The sequence below is a fragment of the Rhinolophus ferrumequinum genome, chromosome 25, assembly GCF_004115265.2.
Source record: "Rhinolophus ferrumequinum isolate MPI-CBG mRhiFer1 chromosome 25, mRhiFer1_v1.p, whole genome shotgun sequence".
Lineage (NCBI taxonomy): Eukaryota > Metazoa > Chordata > Mammalia > Chiroptera > Rhinolophidae > Rhinolophus > Rhinolophus ferrumequinum.
The window spans coordinates 481168-494175 of NC_046308.1; the positions used below are offsets into that span (position 1 = coordinate 481168).

Sequence of the window (13008 nt, forward strand, 5' to 3'; positions counted from 1 at the left end):
GAAAGACAGTTCCTGGGGGTGGGAGGCGCTGTGCCTCCCTGCCCCCCAGAATCCTGCCTTGGGCCCCCTGGTGGACCCAGCCTCGCTGTGGCACCTGCTCATTTAGGATTCTCCACTGACCTCGCGTCCCTGGGAGGGCAGGAATGTGTCGCACACAGTGGCAGACGCTGCCTCCAGGAAGGCATCCACAGGCAGAAGCCATCCCAGGTGACGTGCTGCCAAGAGCCCTCCCACAGCTGTTCCCAGAAACATCAGCCACGGCCTCACGAGGAGGCTTCCTGGTCTGCACTCAGCCCCAGACCTGTCTCTCCTGCAGGAGATGGATGTGTGTCCCCTTGTCACGAGGTGCAGCTCACGGCTCCCCTGGAAGGGACTTCATCCCCTGTCGTCCTGTGTTTATGTCTCCAGTGGCACAAAGCGAGTCCCCATAAATTTCCATTAGTGCCGCTGCCGTGGCCCTGTTTCCCATGAGGCCAGCCGGACTCCGCCTGCCACACACCCCACCCGGGACCTCGGACGCGGCCCCAAGACCCTGGTGACAGCTGCCTGTCCTCTGTGGGACTAGACATTCTCTCAGAAATGCCTCTGTGGTTGAGGAGACCAAGCTCGTGCGGCCCCAGGTGGGGCGTGAAGTCCGAGCCAGCGCCTCCCTGTGGCCGAGCCCAGCCGGCCTCCAGCCGTGACCGTAACAGGCTGCACGTGTGCTAACCCACTGTCTGCAGGCAGCTGCTGCTGTGTGTCCACCAGACACGGAGGCAGCCAGCCTTGGAAAACGCACCCATTCAGATGCCGCCAGCACGTTACGTGCAGTCAGTGCATTGGGACCCATTTCAGTGGGCTCGGAGGTGGCAGTCAGACGGGCAGGGCTGGCCTCTGTCTGCTCAGTGCCCTCCAGACCAGCTGGGGAGGCCTGATGGTGGGGTCAGAGGGCACAGGGCCCAGCTCGCACGTCCTACAGGCTGTGCCCTTTCCCGGAGGACGTGGGGGTCAGGAAGCCACAGGAGGAGGGCTGGCTGGCGGGGCGAGACCTGCCACAGGTCGGGGACGAAGGCTTTGGCAGAGCAGTGGGGGGTGGGGGACAGAGGGGCAGCAGCTGGAGAGTGAACAGGGTCCAGGACACCCCTGATCTGCTCCGCTGTGGGAAGAAGTGTGACACCCCTGCAGGTTTGAATGTGGAAACGCTAATCAATTATGTTGAAATGTTTCAAATACACCACCTGTTGGTCTTCCTTCGCTTACAAATGAACCCAGGGCGTCATGCACGGGATTGGCCTGAGTTGATCTCCACCACCTGAGGCGCTGGGAGCGGGCAGTGGGGACCCCGAGGCTCCAAGCCTGTCTGTCCCCATGGCCATGTCCCCTCCCTCGCTCCCCACACCTGTGTCCCCTCCCTCTGTCCCCGTGTCCACCCACTACCTGGGGCCGGGCCCTCGGTCACTGCGTGTGCGAGCTCTCTCATGCAGTGCTCCTGCTAAACTCCAGTTCTTTCCAAACGCCCTAACTTGGCTAATTTTCTGGCAGAAATGGTGCTGTTTACGTCCAGAGAGGGACCCTCTGGTTCCACATAAACTGAGTTATTGTAGGGCTGCGGCTTCGGGGTTCATTTCTGTTTTCCTTGGTCACATCAGAACCCTTCCCTGGCTCTAGTGTGGGGACAGGGCAGGAGCTGCCAACGCAGCTGAGGTCACCGCCCAGGGCAGGGAGGCCCCAGCCGGGGACACAGAACTGCCAGTTCAGGAGCAGAGGGACACCGGGGAAAGACCCTGCCAGAGGGAGAGCTGGGAACTCGTGACATCACTTGAGGAAGATGGGCGCACACGTGGTAGCGTCCTCGCACCGGGGACTCAGCACAATCCTGAAAACGGGCCCAGCCCAGGGGCCACCGGGAACCTGATGTTTGGGGGAAAAGCAGGATGTGAGGGGCCCCTGCAGACAACACGTCCATTCACGTCAAGTCCAAGCGCACGCAGCCTGTTACTCGGGGTGTGAACATACGTGGTCAACCGCAAGAAGAGCCTGCCCGTGACCCCCGGAGTCGGGACAGTGGCTGCCCTGCAGGAGGAAGAGCAGGCCACTCACCGACAGCGGGCAACGCAACCTCTTTTCCTTGAACTGGGTAACAGGCAGAGGCTGCCGTGGCCTCCTGGCCGTCAGACCTTCCCTGGGCTCGAATGTCCCTCGATCTGCTCAATAGTTCACACAATTTCTTCTTAACGGAGAAGGGTTATAAGTAAAAGGGATTATGTTATGCCGATTCATGCTGGTCCAAAATGAGCATAACCTGTGTATATTGAACCATGTCTAATGCAGAGAACGATTTGTAGCTGCAAATGTTCATGACAAGTATAACTTGTGAAGTGTAGGTGAACGGAGTAAATAAGACAGTGTCACCCTGGGGAAAGCACACGCCTCCTGCCACACGCGTCCTCACGGCCGGGATGGCCCCACCTGTGTGTTCCTCATCTCGCCGTCCTCGCATGGCTGGTTCCTCCTTATCCTTTGGGTCTAGTTTGGGCTGAATTGGGTCCCCCCAAAATTCACAGGTTGAAGCCCTGAACCCTAGGACCTCAGGATGTGACTACATTGGAAATGTAGGGAAGTGGTTGGGGTAAAATGAGGTTATTGGGCTGGTTTCTGACCCCATAGGACTGGGGTCCTTATAAGAAGAGGGGTCAAGATGCAGACACACACAGAGGGACAACTGTGTGAGGACACGGGGCACAGAGCCGTCCACACGCCGAGGAGAGAGGCCTCGGGGAACCAGCTCTGCCCACACCTGGATCTTGGTTTTCCCGCCTCCAGGACGGGGGACAGTAAATGTCTGCTGTTTACGTCACCTGGTCTGTGGCACTTGTCACATCCGCCCTAGCAGCTAATGCAGGTCCAAACACACGGTCACGTCCTCATGGCTCCTCTTATTCATCTCATGTAAAGACACCCCCAAGGCACTCTCTCCCCCATCCCCTTTTTGTCTCCGCCACAGCCCCTGCCATGCTCTGAATCACGTTCTGTGTTTGTTTACTTGCTCTTTGCCCCCTCACCAATGGAAGTGAGGGCTGGAGCTCAAGGTCTCCAGCGCCTGGAACACTGTCCCCTGCCTAGTAGGTCCTCACGAAACAGCTGCTGACTGCGGGGTGACTTCTTGACCCAGGGAGCACGAATGGCTCCAAGAGGTCCGCTGGCCTCCCAACTGGTAATGGAAGGAGAGAAAGGGGTGGGGAGGAGGCTTCCTGCGCCTCAGACAGGGCGTGCTGGCGTCTGCTGCCACGAAGACGGTGGGGATGTGAGTGTCAGCAGTCAGGGCCCGTGAGTGTGGGTCCGTCCCCTCGTTAACAAATGTTTATTGTTGATAACCTGGAAAAAGGCCAAAGTGGGAGCCAATAAACATTTATTTGAGATCAACAAGAATAGCTATTCAGGCAGAAGCCAAATAGTGTTCCGATGAGGAGACAAAAACCGGGGGTATCTATGAGAAGGGAGGGGACAGTTAGAGCCATAGAAGGGAGGCGCTGGTGTTGGTGCAGGAAAGCTACGGAGTGACACTAATTCTAAACCATGTTCTGACTTTTCAGTCGTAGCCACTGTAGGCAGCCAGTCCCTTAGGCATAACATCTGCTTTCTTATATCTTTGCGAAGAGTTCTTTGGGACACAATGTTGCAGGCCCCGTGCAAAGGTTATTTTGCCCCATTTTCACATCCCACAGGTTTGAGGAGTCAGACGTGCCAGGCAGCTCCTGTGGGATGGCAGCCCTGCTCCATTTTAAAGTGGCTCCGTTTTTAGTTTTTACGTTGTAACCTGCTATGGGTAGGCCGAGCTTTGGGTTCTGGGATCTTGCAGTGAACAGGGCTGCTCTTTGTTCTTGCGTTCTGAGGGGACAGAGACACCGCATAAGGACGCTTGAAGATGGCGAGCTTGGTGAGAGGAGGCGCGGCACGCAATGGTGACACGATGGGACACGATGGCCGTGTCAGATCTGCTGTGAGGCGGTGCAGCCTCCGGCCCTCCCAGGCCTCCTCCAGCACCTCTGCTCTGAGATGCTTCTGCTCCATAAGCCGCTGCTCCTGCCGTCGCTCTTAAGATGTATTTCCTTCCTCAAGTTTTTTCCCCAGTTTTACATATTGTGCAAGTTCGGGAAAATTGTGCATTCCGACATTTTTCCTCTACAGAAAAATAGAGTGAAGACTTCTTGTCATAAAGCATCTTCCTGAGAGATGAGGTCTCCCTGCCGGGTGTCTGGCCCGTGTCAGTGGGACAGTCTGCCTTTGCGAGTCACGCTGGGGCTCTAACGCCAGCTGTGGGGGAGGGGCTCCTGGGAGGGCTCTCTGCTCGCACACAGGGTGGGAGCCCAGGTCCGTTTGCGCCTGAAGTTGAGGTCTCAGGTTCAAATCCCGACGCCAGCACTTACTACGCGAGGGGAGAGTTAGCACCCCAGGCCGTAGGTCCTCTTCTTTACAGTGGGGGCGTTTGGTCCCTGATAGGCTTGCTGTGAGGGGTAAGTGGGCTGATACACCAGACACGCACGCGCTGTGCCCCCGGCCACGAGCTATTGCTGTAGGACGATTGATTCTCGTACGTATTAATCATCGTGATCGGTGACTGTCACCGTTGGTGAGCACCATGCTTGCTTGCCGTTGTTAGTAGTTATTATAATTACTAGTTGTAATTATTGGTGAATGTAAGTGTTGGTTATCATGATTGTGAGTTATCCTCAGGATTGGTTTTCACCATGACTTGGTGGGTGATCCTTGTGGCGCCCGGGAACCCCAGTGTGCCCTGCAGATAGCAGCTCTTTCTCCAGGTGTGGGATCAGCATTACTGGAGTGAGGGGTTAGTTTTGTCTCCAAATACGTCCACGTCTAACCCCCAGGACTGCAGACGTGACCTGATTTGCACATGGGGCTCTTGCCGATGTAATTAGTTAAGATGAGGTCCCACTGCAGCAGGGTGGCCCTAATCCAATGACTGGTGACACACAGGGACAAGGCTGGGACAACAGAGGGCCCTCCCCGTGTGGGCCACGGGACTGCCCGGGTCACACTCCCACAGAGCCGGGCCTGCTGCAAAATACCTGCATTGTAAAACTACGGTTTTCTGTTTTGCAAATATGAGCACTTTCTGTAAAGGTCCTGTGGGCATAGGAAAAGCCATTTCTTCTCTGAAGGGTTAAGGACACACCATGTACCTCCCTCCTGGCCTAACTCACAGACTGCGTGGTTTCGAAGGCAATGCACACGCGAGTTTTCATCAAACTCCCGTAAATCCTCATGGTTTTCCCATTGACACTCAGCTGCCAGTCACTTCCCGAAAACGGTTTATAACCATTTTTCTCCTTCACAAAGAGCCCTCTTTGTGATGCCTGGTTTTCTGCACTAAGTTCTTCCTGTGTGATGTTAGGCGTCATTCCTGCTTTGGGCGGGGGTCATATTTGGCTGGTACCTTTCCCAGTTCAGTATATTTTTGACTTTTTTTTTAATCACTTTATTTTCTTTTTTATTTGTTTTTTAAAAGATTTTATTGGGGAAGGGGAACAGGACTTTATTGGGGAACAGTGTGTACTTCCAGGACTTTTTTTCCAAGTCAAGTTGTTGTCCTTTCAGTCTTAGTTGTGGAGGGCGCAGCTCAGCTCCAGGTCCAGTTGCCGTTTCTAGTTGCAGGGGCCACAGCCCACCATCCTTTGCGGGAGTCGAACCGGTAACCTTGTGGTTGAGAGAATGCGCTCCAACCAACTGAGCCATCCGGGAGCTCAGCGGCAGCTCAGCTCAAGGTGTGGTGTTCAATCTTAATCTTAGTTGCAGGGGGCACTGCCCACCATCCCTTGCGGGACTCGAGGAACTGAACCGGCAACCTTGTGGTTGAGAGCCCACTGGCCCATGTGGGAATCGAACCGGCAGCCTCAGAGTTAGGAGCACGGAGCTCCAACTGCCTGAGCCACCGGCCGTCCCCCTGTCACTTTATTTTAAGTGTTTATTGTAAATAGCAAATCGCCAGGTTATGTGTGAGCATGAGTGTGTGCATTGAACCTAATTGAAAGGCTGCTGCTATTTTGAGGAGATTTTGTTTATTCACATTTATTACAGCAGCCAACGTACCTAACTGGGTTCCTTCTATCTGACTTTATCCCAGGTATTCACTTTTCTGTTTCTTCCTGTTCCCGTGTCTCTGATTTTGACAGTCCCCTTTACCCTTGTGAATTTATTCTGTTACATGATGCCAGTAACAGCCCCTTGCCTTCTTCAGACTCATTAATAAATGCACACTATTTAACTACCACTGAAAACGAAACATTGCTCGTTACGTGCCCCCCGCCCCAGGCTCTCATCCCCTCCCTGCTGTCCTCATCGTGGACTGTTTGCTTTCCCTGCTCCATTCTTTCCCCTCCCACACCCCTACCTCCAAGATAAGACCTTTGGGGAAACAACATGTCACCCGTCTCAGGTTTAACCCAGGTCATTTGTTACTTTGGTTCCTAATGACTAGGCTTTCCTGTGCAGACACAGCTTTTGTCCCAGTGGCCTCATTTGATGTTTGCATTCCTCCATCCTGGGTGGCCCATGTCAGGGGATGACACCTGCTGTGTGCAGGGCCAGTAGATGCCACCTGTCCCTGGGCACAGACAGAGCTGGGCATTGAGGCCGATGTGGGCTCCAGGCTGGCCCCCAGGCACCTCCACTGGACCTGAGATGATTGCTGCTCCGTTTCACGTCGCCCACACCTTCCGAGGGCACCGGGGAAAGGCTGGGTATGGTCCCAACGGGACCTGGATGCCTTAGGAGTGCAATCCCTGCCTTTCCACAGGCAGAGGGCTCGGGCTCAGAGCACGATGCCCACGGTTCTGAGACCACTGTGACGGGACCATTTCTTACCATGTCAGGCCGTTTTCTGGTTGTGGCATTGCTGTTGCTCTTTCACTGGTCGTAGGATCTAGAACTGGGGGCACCAGGCTCCCACCCCCCAGCGCCGACCGCTGCCCCACTCCCTGACTCCCGCAGGTGCAGACAGATGACCTACTCGCATGACCTGCCCCAGGTCTCTGTGGTCTTCATCTTCGTCAACGAGGCCCTGTCGGTCATCCTGCGCTCCGTCCACAGCGTGGTCAACCACACGCCCCCCCAGCTGCTCAAAGAGGTCATCTTGGTGGACGACAACAGTGACAACGGTGAGTGGGGCCAGCGAGGGGACGCGTGTCAGTGTCTAGAGGCCGTAAATCTGAAGTCAGGGCAGCCGTCACCGCCACCGTCTCCAGAACTTTCCACCATCCCAAACGGAACCGCTGTCCCCACGAAACACTCACTCCCCCTCCCCCACCGCAGCCCCTGGCACCACCATCTGCTTGCTGTCCCCATGAATCTGACTCCTCCAGGGACTTCATATACATGGCAGGCGTCACACAGTGTGTGTCCTTTTGTGGCTGACTTATGCCACTCAGCACCAAGTCCCCAAGGCTCATCGGTGTTGTGTCAGGTGTTAGAATGTTCTTCCTTTTTGAGGCTGTGTGGCTGGACAGGATTCAGCCGCCCCCTGGGCGCCACTCCCTTTCAGAGCTGAATGAGCCATTCCATTGACTCCTGTATCATGACACTGGCCTCTGAGTGAATCACTTTCCTTTGCTTCACCCTGGAACGCCGCCTGTGGGGGGTCTGTGTCTGCGTGGCCCCCAGCACGTCGGATCACGTCCAGCGCAGAGGATCCCCTTGCATATTTATGGAATGTAGATCCGGGGCACCCAGTGCCCCAACCTGTGCTTGCTGACCTCTAGTCTCGTGACCCCAGGATCCTCCTGGGGTCGCGGTGCTGAGATGTCTCTGTCTCCCCCGCAGTGGAGCTCAAGTTCAACTTGGACCAGTACGTCAACAAGAGGTACCCAGGCCTGGTGAAGATTGTGCGGAACAGCAGGCGAGAAGGCCTGATCCGGGCACGGCTGCAGGGCTGGAAGGTGGCCACGGCCCCCGTCGTCGGCTTCTTCGACGCCCACGTGGAGTTCAGCACCGGCTGGTAAGGGTGGGCGCAGACGGAGAGCTGAGCTCCCAGCCTGGTGCTGGCTTCGTGGAGTCCTTGCAGGAGCCAGTCAGAGGTGATGGGCCTGGCAGGCAGGACGGCGTCCAGCCACACGGCCTCTCCATGCCCAGCTGCCTGGCCCCAGAAAACGTGTGTGGGGGGCAGGTCTCAGGATGTATCCGTGTGAGGACTGACCTGTACCCCCACCTTGAGCCCAGAGTGATTGTAATTGGCTAGTAATTCCGACAGGTGACAGAATAAAGCGAGGACAGGTCAGGGAAGTCCACACAAGGTTGGGGGCCATTGCTGTGTATACGTTCGGTTTATAGGGTCCTGGTACAAGCCACCGGGCACAAGTTGGAAGCAATTTCTTGTCCTTATGGAACATTCTAGATCAAAGGCCACAAGTTTTGTGTCACCCCCATCACGCAGGGGCAAAGTTCTAATGAGAAAGGTGGGGACATGGGGCACAGGATGGTCTAGAAGCCCCACCCACAGGGAGGTGGGGCCCTGAGGTCCTCCTTCTGGGTGGGGGGCTGTGGGGGCCCGTCCAGCACATCAGCAGACTGAGAGCTGGCAGGAAATGCAGGTCCCTGCGACCTAGGGTTTCTGGGGTGGGGCCCAGGGGTCTGTGTCCCCCTCCCGGGGGCTCCTAGAGTGACTGGCCTGGGAGTGGTCCTGGTGCCTCTGACCAGACCCTGGTACCCCGAGCCAGGTTCTCACACCTGAGATGGTGTCTGAGGACGTGTTGGCAAAAGAGCAGGATGTGCTTTGGAGTTTTCTGGAAAGCTCTGCTGGGCTCCTGGCATGTTTCCGTATTTCCTCTCTGGTGGCTGCATCTGGGGGGCGTCCCCAGAGCCCTCGTTGGGCCAGGCCCTACAGTGGACACCAGAGGATAAATGGCAGCTGGATGGGGAGGGCCGCGGGCGATGACTGAGGCAGGCTGAGCAAGAGTCACGGCGGTGGGAAGCGTGCACAGAGAGAAGGTCTCCTGGCTGTGTGTCGGGGTGGGGTGGGGCGGCATCAATCCCCGGGCGTGCTCCGTTTCCCAGAGTGGGGACGTTACACGCGTGCTCGTTGTCAGGGTTACATGTGTGTGGAGCCCCTCGATGGTGCCTGGCTCCAGGCACAAGGGTGCCAGAGAAGTACCTACCTGGGGTTGCAAACCAGGACGCCAGGGCCCAATGGATGTTTCAGGTGGCCTGGGACGTGAGCGCATGCTTTGGACAAATGAGAGTGGGCAGGGGAGGGCTGTGTGGTGTGAGTGTCTGACGCCCCCGTAACAGTGACCACAAGTGAACCGCTCCAACAACAGGAATTCATGCTCTCCCAGTTCTGGAGGCCACAGTGCAGACTCATGGTGTCCCAGCCCCGCGCTCCCTCTGGAGGCTCCAGGGGAGGGTCCTTCCTGCCCCTGCTGGAGGCTCGGGGCTCCAGGCGTCCCCAGGCTGTGGCCACATCCCTCCCATGTCTGCCTTGGTTGTCGTGAGGCTTCTCCTCTGTCTCAAATCCCCCCTCCTTTCCCTTAGGGGGACCCTGTCACTGCCGAGGGAAGCCTAACCCAGGATGATCCCACATCGACACAGACTCTATCTTCCATTAGGTCACATGTACAGGGTCCAGGGGTGCATCTTTTCAGGAGGGCCTCCCTTCCACCCTCTTCCAGCCTCTGGTGGCCCCCGGCGTCCTTAGTGTGGCGGTATCATCCCAATCTCTGTCTCCGTCATCATGGCTCTGCCCTCTTTGGGTCTGTCTCTGTTCTGTGTCTCAGAAGGACCTTGACCCTGCCATTGGATTTAGGGCCACCTGGTAGTCCAGGATGATGTCATCTCAAGATTCAGAAGTTAAATCCACAGTGGGTGGGCCTACAGGAGGCCCACAGTGACCGGGGGGGGTGACCCACACCCAGGGAAAGTCAGTCCAGTTGGCCACCTTGTCCCACTTCGACAGACACTGAAACTTACAATTTTTATATCAAAACTCCCAGCTCATTTTTAAACCTTGTGAAGCCTACACTAAAACATTCTGTGAAAAACTGTCCCCGAGGGAAATGAGGGGTGCTGGGGCATCGATCGGGGATGGGTGCAATGGGCAGGGTCCCGGGGCTGGACGCGATTGCTTTGGACATGTCCCACAGACGCGGTTCAGGGGTCCCCACTGGGTCCAGTGAGGGTCTGGCGTTTGGGGTCTCCTAGCAGCTGCAGCTGCAGCTCAAACAGGCTTGGTCTCTGAGGCAGGTGAGTGGAGACTTCCTTCCACGCTCCCTCCACTCTCCTGGGCATCCCAGAACCCCAGGACCACGAATGTGTTCTGAGGGTTGGTTCTGTCCGTCCCAGCACGTACCTGACTGACGTTCGAGTTCTCCTCCTGGCCCCCATTCCTCTTTCCTCTGCCACGCCCACGAGGCTTTTCTTTCCCTATAACATCTGTCACCTCTGTCCTTAATTACGTATTATTGTCTGCCCCCCACCAGCGTCATGCTGTTGTGCAGGTTGCACACTGCACAACTGCACTCGGTGGTCTTTCTCGTCCCTCTGCTGTATCACAGGCTCCCTGAGGCGAGCATTGTTTTCCTTTTTAGTTCACAATGTATTTGAATTTGTTAGAACAGAGTGTGGCACACGATTGGTCCTCAGTTGATGCTGTGAGTGAATATACCTTCCACAGGTGCAGGCTTGGGGTGGGGGGGGGAACGGAAGTGGATTCGGTGGAGGGAGAGACCCAGTGACAGATTCAGCTGACTCTCTGGGAACTCTGGAGCTAGGACAGCTCTCGGGTATGTCACAGATTTGGCTACAATGGTTTTCACATCCCATGTCAATCAGTCATTAGCTGTGGGCTGCCCCAGGCAGGCCAGACCTCGGGCAGGGGAGTCTGCAGCCCCCTACCCCAGTGGCCCCTGGGCTTCCTGAGGTGAGGGATCCCCAAGGGGGTCCAGCTGGCCATCAGGCCCCGTGTGGCCTCAGCTCTGGACTCCCGCTGGGGGTGAGTGGAGCCGTCCTTGGGGATGGGGCAGTGTTCCTGCCCCAGGCCCTTCCTCACGCTGCGCTCCTCCCGCAGGGCCGAGCCCGCCCTCACGCGTATCCGGGAGGACGGCCGGCGTGTGGTGCTGCCGGCCATCGACAACATCAAGTACGACACGTTCGAGGTGCAGCAGTACGCCAGTGCTGCCCACGGCTACAACTGGGGCCTCTGGTGCATGTACATCATCCCCCCACAGGACTGGCTGGACCGCGGCGATGAGGCCGCACCCATCAGGTGAGCCGGCCACAGCCCCACCAGGTGGAGCAGCGCAGTGCTAGGGCGGGCGACGCCCCCCACAGAAAGCCACACGCCAGGCGGGGAAGGGAAAATGGAGGGAGGCAGCTGGTGTGCAGTGGGGCATGTGACGGGAAGCCTGGGAGCTGGCTCCGATTTGTGACCTGAGTGATGATAAGGTCAGGTGGGGCTAGGAGGACAAAGACAGAGACAGACAGACAGACAGACAGACAGAGAGCACATGTGGCCGAAGAGAAGGAGCCAGGGAAAGAGACAGGAAAAGAAACAGACACAGAGGGAAGGACAGGGGACATGCCAGGAGAAGAAGCGAGAGGGAACAAGATTACAAAGGAGGACAGACAGAGTCAGGACGGACAGTGAGAAAGAGACAGTGAGAAAGGGGAGTGTTCGAGAGACAGACAGACAGAGGGAGGGGGCGAGACAGAGACAGAGACCCAGACAGAGACCCACAGCCCTTTAATTATACCCTGTGGATTGTCTTGCGCAACATTCATTTTATTTTGAATCAGTTTGCAAACATGATAATGGAGAGATTTTTGCAAATTAAAAATACACAAATCCAGCATCTTTTGAAACATGGGAAGGGCCAGGTTCTTACAAGGCAGCGGTCGGCTGAAGCTGAGAAGTGGCCCACGTCTAAATGGGCATGTGGTCCCCGGTGTGCCATGTCCGCACCGCTCCCTCTTGTTCCCTGACACTCTGCCACCACACCTGCTCGGTCAGTCTTCGTGCACCTGGCTCGCTCCTTTCCCGTTGCTGATGCAGCTTCCGCAGCTCCCAACGCCGCCACTAGTCGGCCGGTGCCCTGGGAAGCGTGTGCTTCAGAACCTGGTGTGACGGCTGCTCGGGCCCAGCCGGGCCAGAGGGGCTCCTCCAGGAATGAATGGGCATCTGCGGCATCTGTTGTCTGCCTGCAGCCTTTGCCAGGTCTCCCCACCAGGTCTGGGACTTCGGGGGCCAGAGTTGGGACCCTTCCTGCCTCGTCTGTACAAACGGATGCCGAAAGCCTGGTGAAACAGCTCTTTGCCTAGGAGTCACCAGGACTGTCTATGCTTGTACCTTTGATAGCCCTCTGCTCCCAGGAGGGTCTCAGGGGGCGTCCAGGCACCTGTCCTCTGCAGGCAAAGAGCCGTCCAGTGCTAACTTAGGCCTCAGAGCCGTCTGGGTGTCCGGCAGGGAAGCCAGCAGGCACCCGGCCCCAGCCCCACTCTGTACTGATTTTGGGGGAACAGTGACGCTGCCATCACAGGACTGCTCGAAACAGGAGGACTGAAGAGTGGGTCCCAGAAGCTGGAGCGGCAGCCCCCCAGGGCCTCACACTGTCCTCGCGCTTGTGCAGTGAGCAAGAGGGGTCAGCGTGCACAGACCTCAGCCATGTCCAGAGCTGGATGGACAGACGTCTCCAGAACCCCAAGGCAAGGAGCAGTGGTGCGAAGGTTCTTCATTTGAAGTGTACTTGATAACCCCCGTTCGATAGCAAAGCAAATGCCCAGTGTCCGACATTTGGAGAGTCAGTGAAGTCAGAGAATCCAATGGGAGGCAGCTCCCGCCGGTTTGGGCAGCTTCTGGCCGACCCAAGCTGCACGGGAAGCAGGATTCTGGGGCCAGACTGCATTTTGTCTTGAGCTCTGCAGCTTTATACCATCCCTGGGAGAGCTTTTGAAACCCTAGTGCCAAATCCCAAATAAAAAATGGACGAAAGCCTTGATCAGATACTGCATACAAACGGACAG

At 56.8% G+C, this 13008-nt stretch overlaps 1 protein-coding gene across 4 annotated transcripts in view; it reads left to right on the forward strand.

Annotated features, from left to right (window-relative positions):
- Positions 1-13008, forward strand: part of GALNT9 (polypeptide N-acetylgalactosaminyltransferase 9) — a 56776-nt gene that overhangs the window by 24111 nt on the left and 19657 nt on the right. For all 4 annotated transcript variants that reach the window (XM_033098089.1, XM_033098087.1, XM_033098088.1 and 1 more), the window contains exons 3-5: positions 6991-7157; positions 7819-7993; positions 11057-11254. In XM_033098089.1, the coding sequence (XP_032953980.1) occupies positions 6991-7157; positions 7819-7993; positions 11057-11254 (540 nt within the window). The remainder of the gene's footprint in view (positions 1-6990; positions 7158-7818; positions 7994-11056; positions 11255-13008) is intronic.